We start from the raw sequence: 21,212 nt of genomic DNA, 5'->3' as shown, positions 1-21,212 counted from the left end.
AAACGTTCCCATAAAGAAACATCAAGCCCACATGACTTCACTGGTGAGTTTTACCAAAAATTTAATAAAGACATAATGCCAATTCTGCACAAACTCTTTCAGAAAATTTAAGAGGAGAGAATACTTCCGACTCATTCTATGTGACCAGCATCACCCTAGTAACAAACCAGGCAAAGACATTGCAAAAAAAGAAAACTGCAGAACAGTCTCCCCCATGAATATAGATGCAAACATTTTAAACAAGATATTATAAAATCAAATCCAACAATATATAAAGAGGATAATATATCATTACCTAGTTGGATTTATCTTAGAAATGCAAGGTTTATTTAATATTTAGAAATCAATCAATATTATTCATCATATCAATAAACTAAAAAAGAAAATCCATATGATCATCTCAATAGACTCAAGAAGATTATGTAAAAAAATCCAACACACATTTCTAATTAAAAACAAAACAAAATCCATGGAAACAAGGAACAGAAGGAAACTTCATCAATCTAATAAAGGTCATCTACAAGAAATCTATAACTAACCCATACTTAATGATGAAAAACTAAAGGCTTATCCCTTAAGATCAAGAACAAGTCTAGGACGTCTACTCTCACCACTTCTATTTAACATTTTATGGGACTTTTAGCCAGTGCAATAAGGTAAGAAAAAGAAATGACTGGAAAGTAAGAAATCATGAAGACATGATAGTCTATCCAGGAAATCCAATGGAATCTACAAAATAAACTACTGAAAACTACTGTGTTTAGCAAGATTGCAGGATACAAGATCAATATATAAAAGTCAACTGTATTTGTACATACTCACAATAAACAACTAGAAATTGAAGTTTAAAAATACAACATTGTCAATGCATCAAAAATTTGAAATACGTAGGAATAAACTTCAAAAAATGTGAAAGACACAGGCACTAAAAACTCAGACATTGCCCAAAGAAATTAAAGACCTAAATAAAAGGAGAGATATATCATGTTCATGGGTCAGAAGACTCAATGTTGTTAAGATGTTGATTCTACCTAAAGTAAAATGTAGATTCAATGCAATCCTAATCAAAATCCCAGCAGGCTTTTTTGTAGATTGATAAGTTGATTCTAAAATTCATATGGCAGATACAGGGCACTTGGGTGGCTCAGTCAGCTAAGCGTCTGTCTTTGGCTCAGGTCATGATTTCACAATTTGTGAGTTTGAGCCCCACATTGGGCTCTCTGCTGTCAGTGCTGAGCCCGCTTCAGATCCTCTGTCTCCCTCTTGCTCTCTGTCCCTCCCCAGCGTGTGCTCACTTTCTCTCTCTCTCTCTCAAAAATAATAAACATTTTTTAAAAAATAAGCTTGAATTAAAAAAATAAAATAAAATAAATTCTTATGGCAGATCAAAAGACTATAATAACCTAGACAACTTTGAAAAAAGTGCACAAAGCTGAAGGACCTATGTTACTTGTTTCAAGACTTATTACAAAACTATAGTAACCAAGACAGTGAGATATTAGCATAAAAATAGACAAATATATGAATGGCATAGAATAGAGAATTCAGAAACACATCCACATATACTTGAGCAACTATTTTCAACATAAAGGCAAAGGCAATTTGGGAGAGAAAGGTTAGTATTCTCATCAAATGTTTCTGAAACAACTGGATATCCATGTCCAAAAAAAGTGAACTTCGAATTTTTTTTTTCAACGTTTATTTATTTTTGGGACAGAGAGAGACAGAGCATGAACGGGGGAGGGTCACAGAGAGAGGGAGACACAGAATCGGAAACAGGCTCCAGGCTCTGAGCCATCAGCCCAGAGCCCGACGCGGGGCTGGAACTCACGGACCGTGAGATCGTGACCTGGCTGAAGTCGGACGCTTAACCGACTGCGCCACCAGGCGCCCCCCAAAAAAGTGAACTTCAATCCATACCTCACAGCATATTCAAAAATTAAGTCAAATGAATCATAGACCTAAACTTAAAACTACAAAATTTCTAGACAAAAGCACAGAACATCTTTGAGAGTTTGAGTTAGGTAAAGATTCTTACATAACACCAAAACAGGATCCATGAAAGAACAAACTGATAAATTGGACTTCACCAGAATGAAAATTTGATCTTCAAAATATATTGTTAAGACAATGAAGAGACAATGCACAGAATGGAAGAAAATATTTGCAATTGATATAGCTGATAAATACCTATATTCAAAATACATAAAGAACTCTCAACACTCAATAATAATTCAATTTTTAAAAATGGACCCAAGATATAAATAAATATTTCATTAAAGAATGTATTTGTATGATAAAGCACAGGAAAAGATGTTCAACATCATTAATAACTAGAGAAACCCAAATATAAAGCCAACAAGAAAAGGCTACACATCTATTAGAATTGCTAAAATTGAAAAGACTATTACCAACTAATGGCAAGGATGTGGAAGAACTAAAATGCTCACACATGGCTGATGGGAATATAAAATGGCACAACCACTTTGGAAAACAATTGATATTTTCCTTGATATCAAATATACATCTGCTATATGATCCAGACACTCCATTCTTAAGCATTTACTCAAGAAAAATGGAATCATATGTCCATAAAGAGACTCAGACACGGATATTTATAGCATCTTTATTTGTAATAGGTCAAAACAGGAATCAATCCAAATATCCAGCAGCAGCTGAAAGTATAAACAAACTTTGGTTTATACATTAAATAGAATTACTCCTCAATAATAAAAATAAATGAATTTTTATTGATGAATACTACAGTATGGATGAATCTCAAAATAATTCTGTAGAGTGAAAGAAGCCAGAAAAAAAAATTTTTTAAGGAAAAAATAAGAGTACTGCTACATTATTCCACTTATATAAAAATCTAGAAAGTGCGAACTAGTCTTGATAGAAAGCAGATCTATGGTTGCCTGGTGATGCGAGGCAGAGGGCAAGGAGAGGAAGAAAGGAAAGATTACAAAAGGACATGAGGAAATGTTCTGGGGTGATGGATATATTCATGATTTTGATCGTGGTGACGGTTTTGTGGGTTTTTTCATATATCAAAGCCTATCAAACTGCAAACTTTAAATATTTGTAGTTTATTGTACTTTAATTATATCTGAATTAAAGCTTTTTTTTTTAAAGTATGAGACAAATAGACTAGCTACATAGTCCCAAAATACCTCCCCCCAAAATACTTAACCTTACAAAGGGAAAACAGCAACTTTTTAGTGGAGAAACCTAACAGAAACTACCTCAACTAAGTGATTAAATTTAACATCACCAGAAATAAGACATCTTGACATTATGTATCTCCTGATATGCTGCACTAAGAAGGTCACAACATCATTTTGTGGTATTCGTATAAAAAAAATGTGTAATCGTAATCTAATCATGAGAAAAATCAGACAAAACCAAATTGAGGAACACTCTGTTTTGTTTTTTTTTATTTTACATCCAAGTTAGTTAGCACATAGTGCAATAATGATTTCAGGAGTAGATTCCAGCGATTCATCCTCTGTATAATACCCAGTGCTCATCCCAGCAAGTGTCTTCCTCAATGCTCTTGCCCATTAGCCATCTCCTCATCCACAACTCCTCCAGCAACCCTCAATGTGTTCGCTATATTTAAAAGTCTCTTATATTTTGTGCCCCTCCCTGTTTTTATATTATTTTTGCTTCCTTTCCCTTATGTTCATATGTTTTGTATCTTAAATTCCACATATGAGTGAAGTTATATGATATTTGTCTTTCTCTGACCGGCTAATTTCACTTGGCATAATACACTCTAGTTCCATCCACATTGTTGCAAATGGCAAGATTTCATTTTTGATTGCTGAGTAATACTCTACTGTATGTGTGTGTGTGTATATATATATATATATATATATATATATATATATATATATACACCACATCTTCTTTATCCATTCATCCATCAATGGACATTTGGGCTCTTTCCATACTTTGGCTATTGTCGATAGCACTGCTATAAACATTGGGGTGCATGTGTCCCTTAACAGCACACCTGTATCCTTTGGATAAATACTTAGTAGTGCAATTGCTGGGTAGTAGGGTAGTTCTATGTTTAGTTTCTTGAGGAACCTCCATACTGTTTTCCAGAGTGGCTGCACCAGTTTGCATTCCCACCAGCAGTGCAAAAGAGTTCCTCTTTCTCCGTATCCTCACTAACATCTGTTGTTGCCTGAGTTGTTAATTTTAGCCATTCTGACTGGTATGAGGTGATATCTCATTGTGGTTTTGATTTGTATTTCACTGATGATGAGTGATGTTGAGCATTTTTTCATGTGTCTGTTAGCCATCTGGATGTCTTCTTTGGAAAAGTGTCTATTCATGTCTTTTGCCCATTTCTTCACTGGATTATTTGTTTTTGGGTGTTAAGTTTGATAAGTTCTTTATAGATTTTGGATACTAACCCTTAATCTGATATGTCATTTGCAAACACCTTCTCCCATTCTGTTGGTTGCCTTTTAGTTTTGCTGATTATTTCCTTCACTGTGCAGAAGCTTTTTATCTTGATGAGGTCCCAATAGTTTCCCTTGCCTCCAGAGACATGTTGAGTAAGAAGTTGCTGTGGCCAAGGTCAAAGAGGCTTTTGATGGCTTCCTGTCTTACATTTAGGTCTTTTATCCATTTTGAGTTTATTTTTGTGTATGGTGTAAGAAAGTGGTCCAGGTTCATTCTTCTGTATGTTGATGTCCAGTTTTCCCAACACTGTTTGCTGAGGAGACTGTCTTTATTCTACTGGATATTCTTTCCTGCTTTGTCAAAGATTAGTTGGTCATACATTTGTGGGTCCATTTCTGGGTTCTCTATTCTGTTCAATTGATCTAAGTGTCTGTTTTTGTGCCAGTACCATGCTGTCTTGATGGTTACAGCTTTGTAACAAATTGAGGGACATTCTATAAAAAAATAAACTGACCAGTACTTTTCATAAGAGTCAGGTCATGAAAGACAAAGATAGATTGAAGAACTGTTACAGCTTACAGGAGACTAAGGAGATATGACAACTAAATGCAATGAGTGAACATGGAGTGGATCCTGTCCCAGGAAAAAAAGACATTAGCAAGACAATAGAAAAATGCAAATAAGGTGAGTAGATTATTTTTTAATGTTTATTTATTTATTTTGAGAGAGACAGAGTGGTAGAGACAGACAGAGGGGGAAAGAATCCCAACCAGGCTCCACACTGTCAGTGCAGAGCCTAATGCAGGCTCCATCTCATGAACCGTGAGATCATGACCTGAGGGGAAATCAGGAGTTGGACACTTAACCAACTGAGCCACCTCGGTGCCCCAAGCTACGTAGATTATTAAGTAATATTACATCAATGTTAATTTCCCAGTTTCAGTAATTGTATAAGATGTTATCAGGGAAAGCTAAATGAAGGGAATATGGGAACTCTTTCTGCATACTATTTTTGCTATTTTCTTATAAGTCTAAAATTATTTCAAAACAGCTTCAAAACTGAAGGTAAAATAAAGACATTTTCAAACAAAAGCTGGGAGAATAGCAGATCTGTACCATAAAAAATATGTTTAAAAAAATTCTTCAAGTTGAAGGAAAATAATTCCCAGATGGAATCCAAAAACTACTCAAAGGAATGGAGAGTGCTGGAAATGTAAATATATAGGTGAGCATACAAGACAAATAAACTCATTTTTCAGCTTCTTTATATAAGATAATTGACTCTTCAAAGCAAAAATAATAATGATGTATTGTGGGGTTTATAACACAGAAATATAATATATGATAACACCATAAAGTATAAAGATGGAAATAGAGGTATACTGTTGTGAAGCAACATATATTTTACTTGAAGTATGTAACACTTAAAGGTATATGTGATAAGTTAAAGATGCATTGTAAACCCTAGATTCTAAGGCTAAGACAAAAACTAAAACATTTTTAAAAGAAGCATGGCTAGTAAACCTAAAGAGGAGATAAAATAAAACACTAAAAATGATCAATTAGGGGCGCCTGGGTGTCTCAATCGGTTAAGAATCTGATTCTTGATTTGGGCTCAAGTCATGATCTCACAATTCATGGGTTTGAGCCACACGTCAGGCTCTGTGCTGACAGTGTGGAGCCTGCAGGTGATTCTCTCTTTCCCTCTCTCTCTCTTTCTCAAAAACAAGTAAACAAACAAACAAACAAAAATGCTCAATTAATCCAAATATATAGGATAAACCATAAAGAAATTGTAAGATAGTATACTTGAGTCCAACAATATTGATTGTAAATGTACATTAAATGTAAGTGGGCCAAGCACACCAATTAAAAGGCAGAGATTATCAAACTGGATAAAAGACCATAACCCAACTATATGAAGTCAACAAGAAGCAATCTTTAAAAATGCAAATAGATAAAAGTAAAAGAATAGTAAAATGATATACCATGCAAATACTAAGCCAGGAGGTGCTATATGAATACCAGAAAGACTAGATTTCAGGACAAGAAAAGTTACCTTCAAATGAAGTCAAATCATCAAGCTAACAACAGCTTCAAACTACATGAAACAAAATGGACATAACTAAAAGGAAAAATAGGCAATCCACAATGAGATTTGGAAACTTCAGCATACCCTCTCAGTAACTGACCGAATAAGTAGGTGGTAAATTAGTAAGGAATATATGAACAGTACCAAGTACCAATTTGACTTAGCACCAACACCTCCAGAATACATATTATTTTCAAGTACATATGAAATATTCATCAATATAAACAATATATGGGCCATAAGACAACTTTCAACAAGTTTAAAGGCACAAAGATAATACTGAATATATTCTCTGATGTCAACAAAATTAAATTCGAAATCAGTGACAAAGGATACTTGGACAATTCCAAAATTATTTATAAATTAAACAACCCATTTCTAAATAATCCACAGGTTAAAGAAATCTCAAGGGGCATTAGACAACATTTTTAACTAAATGGTAATGAAAATGTGATATACAAAAATTTCTGAAATATATCTAAAGCGGTGCTTAGAGAGAAATTTATTGATTTAATGTTTAAAAATCAATGAACTTGGGGCACCTGGGTGACTCAGTCAGTTAAGCATCTGACTCTTGATCTCAGCTCAAGTCTTGATCTCAGGGTTGTGAGTTCAAGCCTCGCACTGGGCTCCACACTCAGCGTGGAGCCTACTTAAATAAATAAATAAATAAATAAATAAATAAATAAATAAAATGCTTTAAAAATCAGTAAACTTAGGGGCACCTGAGTGGCTCAGTGGGTTGAACATCCAACTTTGGCTCGGGTCATGATCTCACAGCTCACAAGTTTGAGCCGTGCATCAGGCTCTCTGCTGTCAGCATGGAACCTGCTTTGGATCCTCTGTCCACCCCCCTCTCTCGAAATAAATAAACTTAAAAACAAAAATCAAGGAACTTAAGTTCCTCCTTAAAAGATAGAGGGGGAGCGGGGCACCTGGGTGGCTCAGTCGGTTGAGTGTCCAACTCTTGGTTTTGGCTCAGGTCATGATCTCACGGCTCGTGAGTTTGAGTCCCACATCAGGCTCACTGCTGTCAGCCTGTCAGTGAAGAGCCTGTTTCGGATCCTCTGTCCCCCTCTCTCTGTCCCTCCCCCACTTGTGCTCTCAAAAATAAATAAAACATTTATAAAATAAATAAATAAAAATAAATAAAAAGTTAAAGAAAAGTAAATCCAAAAAAAGTAGAAATCAATGATATAGAAAATGGACAAACAATAGAGAAAAATAATGAAATCACAAGTTGGTTCTTTGAAAAGATCAACAAAATTAATAAAACTTTAGCTAGGCTGATATGAAAAGAAAGAAAGAAAATAAGAAAAGGGGAGGGGAGGGGAGGGGAGGGGAGGGGAGGGAAGGGAAGGGAAGGGAAGGGAAGGGAAGGGAAGGGAAGGGAAGGGAAGGGAAGGGAAAGGAGAAAGAAAAAGAAAACACAAATTACCAATATGGACAATGAACGGGCGAGATCACCACATATCTCACAGACATTAAAAAATAAGGAATACTATTTTTCAAAACTTTTGTCAATAAATTTGACATATTAGATAAAATGGACTAATTCCTTGAAAGAAACAAGTTACCTATATGTATTAAAAAATTAATTCATAATTTAAAATGTTTCCAGAAAGAAAGCTCCATGCCCAAATACTTTCAATGGTGTATTCTACCAAGCATTTAAGAAAGAAATAATACCAATCTTATACAAAATTTTCAAAACAGTAAAGGAAGAAATATTTACCAACTCATTTAATGAGGATTGCCTGGGGTGCCTGGGTGGCTCAATCGGTTAAGCATCTGACTCTTGATTTCGGCTCAGGTCAGTTTTGTGAGTTTGAGCCCCACGTCAGGCTCTGTGCTGACAGCACAGGGTCTGCTTTGGGTTCTGTCTCCCTCTCTCTCTGCCCCTCCCCCACTCATGCTCTGTCTCTGTCTCAAAAATAAATATAAACATTAAAAAAAATTTTTTTTAATGTGAATTGGTGGCTCATCATATTACCAAAATAAAGAGAAAAATCAATCATCTTAATAGATACAGAAAAGCATTTGACAACATTAAGCACCCATTCATGATGAAAAACTTCTGCAAACTATAAAAGACACATTCCTCAACCTGATAAAGGGCGTCTACGAACAACATATAGCTAATATCACATGTAACAGTGAAAAGCTGTATGTTTTCCCCCTAAGATTGGGAACAAGGCAAAAAAGTCCACTCTAATTACTTCTAATTCAGTGATGTACTGGAGATCCTAGCCCAGTGCAGTATAATAAGAAAAATAAATAAAGAAATAAAAGGCATATAAGATTTAGAAGGGAGGAAAAAAAATATTAATTCACCAGTGAATTAATTGTATACATAGAAAATCCAAACAAATCTACAAAAAAAAAGAACTTGTAGAACTAATAAGGGAATTGAGCAAGGTCATATGATACAAGTTCAAAATTAAAAAGTCAACTGGGTATCTATATACTAGCAACAAACAATAGAAAAATGAAATTCAAAAAATACCATTTATAATAGCATAAAAAAAAACACTCTTAGGGATAAAGTTAGCAAAATATGTGCAAGGCCTGTACTGAAAACTATAAAAACACTGCTGAGATAAATTAAGGAAGACATAAATACAGATAAAAGTCAAGGATTAGATGAGTTGACACTGTTAAGATGTCCACGGCTTCCAAACTGATCTGTAGAGACCGTGCAATCACAATCAAAGCAATCACAATCAAAGCAATCACAATCAAAGCCCGGTGTAGAAATGGGCAAACTGGTTACAAAAGTGAGGTGGACATGCAATGGTCCTGCGGTAACCAAAACAATCGTGAAGATACACGAAGTGGGAAGACTTGCACTACCCAATATACTCTACTGCTATAGTAACCAAGATAAAGCGTGGTACCAGCATAAGAGCAAACATACAGATGAGTGGCACAAAACAGACTCCAGAAACAGACCAAACACAGACGGTCAACTGGTTTTCAACAAGGTTGCCAAGGTAATTCAGTGAGGGAAACAATCATCAGTGCAGCAAAAGACACTGGAAAAACTGAATATCCCTATGGAAGAAAGGAAACTTTCAACACTGATCTTGTGCCATATATAGAAACTGAGTTGAAATGAATCATAAATCTAAGTGTAAACCCTAAAACTAACACACTTCTGGAAAAAAAAACAAAGTATAAAATCTTCCCAACATTTAGTTGGGCAAAGATGCCTTAGAGATCACACAGAAGCGGAAACGATAAAAGAAAAAAATTTTAAGTTCAACTTCACCCAGATTAAAAACTTGTGCTCTTCAAAAGACAGAGTTAAAACATGATAATTTGAGGTTAAGGTTTTGAAAAGTTAAAAGGGAGAAAATATTCACAATAGACATAGGAAAGACTTGTACACAGAATATATAAAGAACCTACAACTTAAAAATAAAATGCCCATAGAAATAAGCAAAATTTTAAATGTACACTTAACAAAAGAAGATACTCAAATGACCACAAAGCATGTGAAAGATGCTCAACGTCTGGTCATCAGGGAGGTGTAAAAAAATTTTTTTAACGTTTATTTATTTTTGAGATAGAGAGAGACAGAGCATGAACAGAGGAGGGGCAGAGAGAGAGGGAGACACAGAATCTGAAACAGGCTCCAGGCTCCGAGCTGTCAGCACAGAGCCCGATGTGGGGCTCGAACTCACAGACCGTGAGATCATGACCTGAGCCGAAGTCGGACGCTTAACAGACCGAGCCACCCAGGCGCCCCAGGGAGGTGTAAATTAAAACCATAAAGAGATACAACTACACGTCTCCAAGAATGTCTAAAATTCAAAAGACTAACAGTACCAAGTCTTGCCAATGACAGAACTCTCACACACTGCTGGTGAGGGTGTACAACCACTTTGGAAAACACTTTGGCAAGTTCTTGTAAGTCACACATACAGATACCATATGATCCAGAAATTCCACTCGTTAGGTACAACCCAAGAGAAATGAAAATATACATCCACAAAATGATTTGTATGTGATCAATCATGGTGGTTTTAATATAAAATCCCAAACTGGAAATAACCCAAATGCCCCCTCAATTGGTGGTTGGATAAGCAAATTGTGGTATATTGATACAATGGAGTACTACTTGCCAATAAAAATACAAACTGCTGATATACACAACAAACATGGGTGAATCTCAAAAACATAATTCTGAAAGAAACAAAAAGACTCAAGGAAGTATATATATCATATATGATTTCTTGAACACGCAAAATTAATCTATAATGAGAATGCAGATCAGCGGCTGCCTGGGCTGGAAGAGTTGAGGGAATGGATTGCAAAGAGGCACAGAGGAATTTTGGGGGTTGATGGAAAAGTATCTGATTTTGAAAGCACAGTTGGTAGGTATCTCATTTAAATTCATAGAATAGGGGCGCCTGGGTGGCTTAGTCGGTTAAGTGTTGGACTTCGGCTCAGGTCATGATCTCACGGCTCTTGAATTCAAGCCCTGCTTCAGGCTCTGTGCTGACAGCTTGGAGTCTGGAGCCTGCTTTGGATTCTATGGCTCCCTCTCTCTCTCTCTGCCCCTCCCCCGCTTGCACTGTCTCTCTGTTTCTCAAAAATGAATAAACATTTTAAAAAATGTTTTTAACTCAAAGAATAGTTAAACACAGAGTTGTAGAAATGGGACAGACACATATTCCACACAGGGACAAAAACATGAACACAGCCACGGAAGTGGGAAATTGAGGGATGAGTATGGGGAATAGCTGAGCATTTATTTTTTTTAATTAACTTTATGGAAGCATAATTTACAAGCAATAAAATGTACTCATTTTAAGTTAATAACTGGATGAATTTTAAGAAATGTGTAAACCCATGTGACGAACATCCCATAGACAGCTTCCTTTCAAAAATTACCACTTCAAACTTTTTTTGTGCTTACGAAATCATAATTTTATTACAAGCTTTATGATTTAATATTAAAACCAAAACAACATGTAGGCAATAAAATAAATTATAAAAAACATAGGCCTTGAAATCTGCTCTAGGTTTAAATCCCTGTCTCCAGCAGGTCACTTTGCCTATCAAAGCCTCAGCTTCCTTATCCACAAAATGGGATTAAGAATACAACCAACTTCCCAAGATCACCATGAGGATTAAAAGAAATAATGGTGGGGCGCCTGGGTGGCTCAGTCGGTTGAGCGTCCGACTTAAGCTCAGGTCGTGATCTCACGGTTCGTGAGTTCGAGCCCCGCATCGGGCTCTGGGCTGATGGCTCAGAGCCTGGAGCCTGCTTCCGATTCTGTGTCTCCCTCTCTCTCTGCCCCTCCCCCGTTCATAATCTGTCTCTCTCTGTCTCAAAAATAAATAAACATTAAAAAAAAAAAAAGAAATAATGGTAACCTTCTGGCACAATGCCTGGAGCACACGGTAGGACCAATAAATGGTATCAGCCTTATCACGATGAGATAGGCATCTGTCGCATAGTTACTCTCAGAGGTATGGTATGGACCTTGGGACCCACTGGCAAGGGCTTTGAAATGGTCCTAAATGAAAAATGGCGATCTTGAATTCAGCTTCCCTACTGGTACTCTTTCACAATCAGTGGTGAAGGCTGCAAAGTATTTTGTGCCCAAACATTTTGCTTTGATATGGAATGGGTGATTTGAAAATTGACACTGGAGCAGATTTAAAGCAGAGAACACTTAAAGGGTCCCCTCCCATAACCCCCCAGTGTGTCAGACCTACTTCCCTAGCCTTGAAACAGAGTCTGACCTCCCACATTTCATACTACAGGATGCTGGGGAGACCACGCTCCAGATTCACCCGGTCCCGATCTGCTTGTGGTCTCAGCCACCTGCTCCAGCTCTGGCTTCTTGGCTTTCCAAACACTGACTCCAAGACCCGGCTCCCAATATCTGCCTCAGGCCAGTCTCCTCAGGTCAAGACCCACTTCTTCAGTTTACCTACCTGTCACCCTGCCCGTTCAACTCTCCGAGCTCCTTGATTGCTGCCGACACCCACTGTGTACTGCTGTGACACCCCCTCGGCTAGTCGCAGCTTCCTGGGGACCCCCCACCCCAGCTCTCAGCACACAGGACCCAGGACCCAGCTCCCGGGACACAATTGCAAACATGACATAATTCAAGGGTCGTGGGGACAGAGTGCCATCTACCTGAGCCACAAAGAGCTGGAACTCGTCAGGCAGAATCCATGAGCGAGGGTAGAAGTTGTACTCCTCAGGAAAGAGATTCTGCATGATTCTCACGGCTCTGCTCAGAGTAATTTTACGCACCATCTCCGTCATGCCTGGGGAGAAGAGAAGCTGTGAGGTTTGAACAGCAGTGGGCCACTAGCTATAAAACAGCCATTATTGGGGACTTTCAAAACCACCCACCCGACGTATTCCCTGTCTCAGACAGGATAAAAAAAGGTATGAGCTGTTCCCCACAGTGGTGACTCATGGTTTGGAAAGACCCACCAAATTAATGAAAAACTTGAGGCAGTAGACAGATATTTTTTTTTCTCTTATAAAAATGAAGCATCAATTTGAAGGAATGAGTTTCCACCTAGTCTATTATTCCATTCTTTGCCAGCCCCCTAGATAACGGATAAAGAGAAGCATTTATATCTCGCACTTAAAACTTCAGATCCTCCTTAATTTGGGGCCACCATATACATTCCTGGGACTGCTTCTATCTTATACCCTCGAGAACATTACCTGGTGGACTCTGCCCACCTTACGAGAAGCTTAATTAAATTGCTTTGTTTTAATCTTTCATGAGTGTTAAAGGTATGAAGTAAAAGAATATGTAGCTTTCAGCACAAAATCTGTCTCCTTGAAATAAGGACACAAAGTGGAAAGGATATCATAGCATAATTTATAGTTTAGGGGGAAAAAATGGAATCTGTAGGAGTTCTGCAGTTATAAGTACTTCACTAACAGTTGATCAGACCTCATTAATTTGCCCAGAGGGGATTCAAATGTCTCACTTATAAAACATTTTAAAAGATGGCGGATTTTTTTTTTTTTTTTCTCGTAACATCTTCAGGAACTCTGACAAGGGAAAACACAGAGTCTATTCCTTAGCGAATGTTAAGCAAATAGGCAGAAATTCTTTCAAATTTTAGCAGGCTTATCTCTTGAGGCAAATATCACCACTGAAAATGGAGACTAAAAATGGCCTTCACCCTCAAAGAGGCTACACAGTTCCATCACTGACACTGGAAATTTGTTTAGCAAAAGTTATTTTTAACAGAAAGCACACAGTTCCACGTCAGTTTGGCATGTCCGAATTATCACACATTTCAAGTGGGCACAATCAGAATGAATGAGATTTCTCTAAATTCCCACGTTCAGGAAGTGAAGGGTGAGCATCTGAGAATGAAGGTTTTAATAACCTGCTTCTTGCTTCCCTCAGCATATTAAAAAGAGCAATAAATCTGAAGATCGCAGATTCAAGATGTCAATGCACAGCTTCTTGGCTCTTGTTTAGAAGGAGATAGAGAAGGATTAAACAAGATATAAAGGAGCTTAAAAGGCACTAATAAACTGTGCCCTGATGTGAACTCTTCGATATTAAAGAAAACTCACTGAGGATACTGTTCTGAGCTTCCCGAGAAATAAGTATGAGCCTAGAAAACTACAGCTGTTTCCTTTCAGTCCCCTGTGAAATTAGAATTTTTGAGTTAGAAACACTGGAGCCAAACACAAAGTGCACAAAACAAAAATCTCAACATTTTTTGGAGCTTTTTTCTTTTCTTTGACAATACCGGGTGACCAATCTAGACGAAAACCCTTCGTAACTAACTGTGATACGGCACCTTACACCAAGTAGATGAAGCCTCCTGGTCAGTGTTGTGGTACTTGCTACCCTTTAATGGCCTTGTGACAGGAGGAGGTTCTCTTTCAGAAACCCCTGAGCAGATCGGATGGACTCACACAACACACACAGAATTGCTGTGAGCACAGAAGCGTGGTTTGAATGCTCTAGAAAAGTTTTATGAAAATCAATGTCCAGCAAACTGAGTACGTATCCTTTTGAAATCTGCAAGGGCTGCTTCTACAATGTGGATCTTAAGTCCCCACGTGAGCTGACAGGTCTGCCACCAAGCTTGCTTTTGCGCCAGCCTCTGGGTAGTTCTCTACTGAAAACAGCCAACTTGGAAGCACGCTACAGGCCAGTGGCTGCTTTTCCCGGACACTTCCGACCCACAGGCCATGGACGGCTCACCCCTCCTCTGCCTAAATGCCTGTCTCCAGAAGGCACCAGCGTAGACCTCCCTCAATCCTTACCGCCAAACCCGTTGTTCCTCCACATATCTAGGCTGTGCTCCCTCCCGGTGCTGCCAGGGAAAGCGTCCCCAACCCCCCACTACACTCCATGCGGAAGCTGCTGGTGTCTGGGCTTCCGGTGGTGGCTCAGAGACAGATGTGGGGAGTGTCATCTTCTCTCAGTGAGATGCTGACCGGAGTAGCTGGGTTTTTAGCTGAGCCAGAGCACACGTTCCCAGAGTAAACATGTGAAAAGAGCGGTCATTGCCAGACTCTGCCGGCTCTAGACTCCACCTCCCTTCTCCAAGCAGCTGTGGCAAGTGACCCCTCCCTGTGACCCCTGCCCTAGGCTCTGGGACACATTCTAACCTGAGGTGGAAGTTCTAGGTCTAACCCTCAGCTCCCCTCCTCCCCCCCCCCCACCCCCACCAAATTGGGAACAAGGCAATCTTTGACCGTGACTTTGTACGCCAATTAGATAAGGAGGATTTCAACTTTCGCCATTGCTTTGTCCCCAGATTTCGGTAATCTGTCTTTTGCTCCTGGCGCCTTTGCAATGCCTTTGCTTTGTCCCCTCCAGAGTTCCTCCTCTGTTCCTCCCAAAACTACCCAGCAAGGGCGAGTGTCCTCCTGCCTGTGACTTTAGCCCTGTGCCCGCCCTCTGGCTCCCTACTTACAGGTTCTTTCAGGGCTGACTGCTTACCCGGGTCTCTCAACGAGGTCTACCTCCAGATGTCCCTTGTGGGATTTCCCCTCTCACTTGGGTAGGGTTTCCCACGCCAAGAACTTGCCTCCTGCCACTCTTGGGTTCTCCTCTCTGCCACACTGGAGTCTCAGGGCCTGGTAGGTCTTATCCCCTGTGAAGCTGCACAACAGTATAACAGACTGATCCTGAGGCTTGCCCACACAGACCTATTATTTAACCCAATTAAAAACAAAGACAAAAACAAAAACAAAACCTGAGCTGCGTCGAGAGCACTATTCAATCCCAATATCATCGATAACAATAATTCTTGGCAAAAACACATTACGGTCACCCAACAACAAAGAAATGCTTTCAGATCCATCCTTCTCTCTCTGTTCCCATTGCCACCGATAAGTTCATCACTGGCCTGGACGCTGCAGCGGCCTCTTAGCTCTACCCTGTTTCCTTGCTCAGCCCTTGCACCCGCCTCCCATGCGATGCATCCCTCTGGCTGGCCTTTCTAAAATGCAAGCTGATCCTTGTCACTCTCTGGCTTAACAATTTTTCAGTGGTTCCCCATGACCTTCAGACTGTAAGAATGCTATCCTCTGGTTCCTGCCTGTCACCTGTCCACTGCTGCTATCACATTTGACCTTTTCTGACCATCACGGGCCACCCGCCCTTCACTGAATGAGCAGCCTGGTCTAAACATCCTACGTCTTTGCACCAACTCTGCTCCCTCGTTTTGCAGGGAGGTCAAGCCCATCCACCCCTGGAGGCTCAGTTCACATGGCAATTCCCTTCTCCAGGGTCTGTCCCCCAAGCAGATCTCAATTAGGTCACATGCCCTCATTCCAAACTCCCATGGCATCCCAGGATTCCTCTGTCTAGCACTTATTTTGTGTTTGACTTCTCTCCCTACGTGCTTTTCTCCTTGTTTTTATATTCCCAGCACAGCCCAGTGCTTGACAGTCAGGTGCCCCCATAGCTTTCTCCCTGGGACCCTCTCCCTCTCTGACAGAAAGTCCCCCCTCACGGCAGACTCTCAGGCGACATCTGCCATGTGAGGCCATGCATCTCAGACCCTGAAACTCAGCAAACAACTGTTGCTTATAAGCTGAGAATTGTCAGTTTGGGACTTTCTTAAAGCCAAGGACGTATCTAAATCAGATTATGTTTTATAGAAGGTCTTAATTCATCATTTAAGACACAATAACACTTCTTGAAGGACCTCGCCCATAGAAAAGTGGCTAAAATCGAATGTGTTGACACAAACAAAATAAATCACTTCCATATGCATTCCCAAAGGTTTCCAGTTTATTCAGCATGTGACACACTGACAGTTGCTGGCCACGTCCAGTAGAACTTACTCTACGTGATACACAATGCATAGAGGATGCATTGTTACAGTAACAGGATACATCAGAGACAGAAGATAAGCCTGGACACAAACTAGAGCCACAGGACAGACCCTTCTGGAATCATGGCATAGCTAAGAATTGCTGTCTGCCATAGTGCAGAGGGTGTGGCCACACTGCCTCTGTGCCTAGAGGTTTGAGAGCCTGCTTTATCATTAGAACTAATTAACTGCTGTTGGTAAAGTGGAAAATTATACGTTCCAATCACTGGCACATGGAATATGGGATGGAGCTAACTTGCTTGTTTGGAATGAATATTCTTGTATCACCTTTAATGAAACTAGTCCATTGAGGGTACTTTTCTCTCATTTGTGTTCCAAAAGTAAAGCCAGAGCCATGACTTCTTTCCTACTCTCAGCTGTGAGACGAGGCATGAGCAAATAGGGGGAAATGTAAATGAAGCCTCGTTTGATGATTCATGTCTTAAGAACTCTGTCTTCATTCAAAGGACTGTTCTCTTCCAAATTACGTCCCTTCAATATCCCAGTAAGTCCTCTGAGTGGCATCAAAAAGTCACCTTTTATAAGCAGGAAGACAGAGAAAATAATAGCGACCCCATTAAACCATGTGGAAGAACCCTGGCTACCAGAATCGTTCTTGTTCTCCAACATAACCCTCCCTCCTCCTCTAACCTTGGGTTAATTCTCTAGCTCTGTTTCCCTGGAAACCAATAAAGGTAGAAAGTTAGCTGTGTTACTAGACAACAGAGCATATGCTTAAAATGATCCCTGGTTGGCAAATTGCATAAATACCTGGTAGGCAGCCATAGCTCCAGGCTTTCCTGATGTAATGATTCTTGTAACTTAACACGACCCTGCTGGGGACCCTGGAAGCCATGCTTTAGAGTAGCTACATGGGATACGGCTCTTAGGGGGTCTCTGAGCCAAGACAGACCCGTGTTCACTGATGTAGGTCTTGTCCCCTTAAACCTGAGCTTTCACTCAAGGGGTGAGACAAGCCCCTGGCACCCTTGCAGAGACACCACTGGAGAGAAATGCCTGACACTGACTGGCTGGAAAGCTGTGTTTCCTGCCCTATATCCTTTGAGGCGAATCTGAGCGATGTGAGGCCCATGGGAGTCTGCACGCTGAACTGAAACCCCCTAGTAGAAGCGGCATAACTCGCCAGTGTACAATGTATGGCTACTGGGTTTTCTGAGAGGTGTTTTCTTAAAGACATGGCATAGGACGTGCCAAAGAAAACGAATTATCTTCTTTAAAGTAAATTCTCAGCCCACCATGGGGCTCGAATTCCCGAATTCCTTACCTTGAGATCAGGAGTCATATGCTCTATGGACGGAGCCAGGCAGGTGCCCCAGAAAAAGAGTAAATTGATTCTCCTTTTTAAAAATAAGCATAAATGATACCACGCTAAGAGAAAACACCTTGTATTCAGGCAACCACACTCTGATATATCACACAAAAATGATATAAAAATATGGTTAAGGTTTGGGAGGAAATATAGAAGTACTCACATTGCAGTTTTGTTAAATGAGGGATGGGATTGAGGGTGATGCTATTTTTTTTTTAAAAATTCTTTATTACTGTATTACAGCATGGTTTGTGCATATTGAGTTAAAAATTCTGAATATAAGACACAGACCCTTTGGCTGCAATCACCCTCAGCTTAACCCAATGTTCCTCCCTCGCTGAGCACACCCACTCCCTTAACCACCCTCCTCACTTAGCCATTAAAAATAATGAATAGCAATCAATAGCAGAAGAGGGTGAGAGAGATTAAAAATAAAATGGAAAGGCAACTGGGTGGCTGGGAGTGGAGTGAGGGGGTGTCTTAAAGTGTTGACTCTGACATTTTCCTGACACAAGTCTCCCTTACAGGAAAGTGCACTGGGATAATGTCCCCAGCTAAAAGGCAGGCACTGTCTCTGCCTGTCGTTCCCAACATGGACACTGGTGTATTTGGTTTTAAAAATGGTACCTCCAATTATGATACCTGAAGACAATAGAAGCTGCTAACGCCATTTCTGTGACCTATTCCTAGGATTTCAGTACTTCTGTTTCTTGCAAATAATTAAAGTGGTCTATTGCTTTTCATTTAGAGAATATAGTCCCCTCATTACACCCTCATATTATAACCCAGAAGGTGAAGATCGTGTTCTTCCACTAGTGAAATTAGACCAGAAAATCCCATCTTTTTGTTTTTGAGCCTCCAGTCTTTAACTCTTGGTGGGAAACTCCACACCCGAAAAACAAATAACCCAGTGAAGAAATGGGCAGAAAACATGAATAGACACTTCTCTAAAGAAGACATCCGGATGGCCAACAGGCACATAAAAAGATGCTCAACGTCGCTCCTCATCAGGGAAATACAAATCAAAACCACACTCAGATATCACCTCACGCCAGTCAGAGTGGCCAAAATGAACACATCAGGAGACTATAGATGCTGGAGAGGATGTGGAGAAACGGGAACCCTCTTGCACTGTTGGTGGGAATGCAAATTGGTGCAGCCCCTCTGGAAAACAGTGTGGAGGTTCCTCATAAAATTAAAAATAGACCTACCCTATGACCCAGCAATAGCACTGCTAGGAATTTACCCAAGGGATACAGGAGTACTGATGCATAGGGGCACTTGTACCCCAATGTTTATAGCAGCACTCTCAACAATAGCCAAATTATGGAAAGAGCCTAAATGTCCATCAACTGATGAATGGATAAAAAAAATTGTGGTTTATATACACAATGGAGTACTACGTGGCAATGAGAAAGAATGAAATATGGCCCTTTGTAGCAACATGGATGGAACTGGAGAGTGTGATGCTAAGTGAAATAAGCCATACAGAGAAAGACAGATACCATATGGTTTCACTCTTATGTGGATCCTGAGAAACTTAACAGAAACCCATGGGGGAGGGGAAGGAAAAAAAAAAAAAGAGGTTAGAGTGGAAGAGAGCCAAAGCATAAGAGCCTCTTAAAAACTGAGACCAAACTGAGGGTTGATGGGGGGTGGGAGGGAGGGGAGGATGGGTGATGGGCATTGAGGAGGGCACCTTCTGGGATGAGCACTGGGTGTTGTATGGAAACCAATTTGACAATAAATTTCATATATTGAAAAATAAATAAATAAACTCTTGGTGGGTTAAATCCTGAGTACCTCTGCCTTAGCCTCCCTCCCGAGGTAAGGGCACTGACTGTGGCAGTGCAGCCATGAGTCCCAATTAGGAGTCCTTGAGTTTGAGCTCAAAATGCTGTCATGTTCTTGTAGAAGAGGGCACCCTGACGCTCAGCCTAGAAACATTTTTCAACGTCAACAATAACAGCAGATACCTGGAAACTTGTTCACTTGGCCGGAGAATATGTCATTGTCATGAAATGAAACTCCATGCCAGTAGATGTCACAAGGCAAGCGTCGGCCAAATGGGAACTAGAAGACAGAGGGGGGAGAAAAGTGACTATTAACAAGAACTAGAGGAGCAGCTACTATCGTGAGTGTCTATTACGTACACATTCCCGGAGACCTGGACATATCACGTGATTTAATCTTCAAATTAGCACGTGAAGTAAATGATATCCTTTCTCATTTTATAAGTGAAGAAATGGTTTCAGACGGGTTAAGGAACTTGCTGGAGGTCACACCCAGTGAGGGGTGGAGTTCTGATTCTATGTGGCAGATACAGTACTCATGGTTTTACAAGTACCCTTTCATTTTGATCCTTGTAACTACCCTAGAAAGAATGATTCCCATTTTACTGGTGAGAAAATGGAGGATGGGGGGCACCTGGGTGGCTCAGTCGGTTAAGCTTCCGACTTCAGCTCAGGTCACGATCTCGCGGTCCATGAGTTTGAGCCCCGTGTCGGGCTCTGGGCTGATGGCTCAGAGCCTGGAGCCTGCTTCCGATTCTGTGTCTCCCTCTCTCTCTGCCCCTCCCCCGTTCATGCTCTGTCTCTCTCTGTCTCAAAAATAAATGAAACGTTAAAAAAAATTTTTTTAAATGGAGGATGAGAAAGGTATTGAATATGCTTAATGTAACATAGAGCTGGGAAGGAGAGGAATCAGGATTTGAATCCAGGTCTATCTGAATCCCAAGCCATACTTCTCTTTCTCTGAAAATTGCAACTCTCAAGTCAATCCCCACCCCCCCCCAATATGAGCTTGTACTCTGTTGCTCGTGCTCTCTCACTCATTGTCTCTCCCTGTTCTCCCCCATATGTCAATCACACACACACACACACACACACACACACACACACACACACACACACAGAATCTGTGAAGCAGGATGTATCCCCCAGCGCCTCAATAAAGACTTCAATAAAGACTTTTTGAATGAATAAATGAACAAACCCAGGAATGGTCGTCTGATTCAAGGTGAGATAACCA

At 40.1% G+C, this 21,212-nt stretch overlaps 1 protein-coding gene across 12 annotated transcripts in view; it reads right to left on the bottom strand.

The window, feature by feature from the left end:
* TTLL11 (tubulin tyrosine ligase like 11) overlaps positions 1 to 21,212 on the bottom strand; it is a 242,673-nt gene that overhangs the window by 170,776 nt on the left and 50,685 nt on the right. For 8 of the 12 annotated variants that reach the window (XR_008290962.1, XM_027035017.2, XM_027035018.2 and 5 more), the window contains exons 2-3: positions 20,159 to 20,255; positions 12,669 to 12,802 (exon numbers count right to left, since the gene is read on the bottom strand). The exons of 1 other annotated variant lie outside the window; for it this stretch is intronic. Coding sequence is in view for 7 of the 11 variants with exons in the window: in XM_027035017.2 (XP_026890818.1) it covers positions 12,669 to 12,802; positions 20,159 to 20,255 (231 nt within the window). In the remaining 4 variants the exon portion in view is untranslated. Of the gene's footprint in view, positions 1 to 12,668; positions 12,803 to 20,158; positions 20,256 to 21,212 lie in introns of those variants that run through there. 3 more of the 12 variants (XM_053204677.1, XM_053204676.1, XM_053204675.1) reach the window with 2 other exon arrangements.

This window comes from Acinonyx jubatus, chromosome D4, assembly GCF_027475565.1.
Source record: "Acinonyx jubatus isolate Ajub_Pintada_27869175 chromosome D4, VMU_Ajub_asm_v1.0, whole genome shotgun sequence".
In the NCBI taxonomy this organism is placed as follows: Eukaryota; Metazoa; Chordata; class Mammalia; order Carnivora; family Felidae; genus Acinonyx; species Acinonyx jubatus.
The sequence above is the reverse complement of the archived record's forward strand: the minus strand, read 5'-3'. Positions and strand labels throughout refer to the sequence as shown.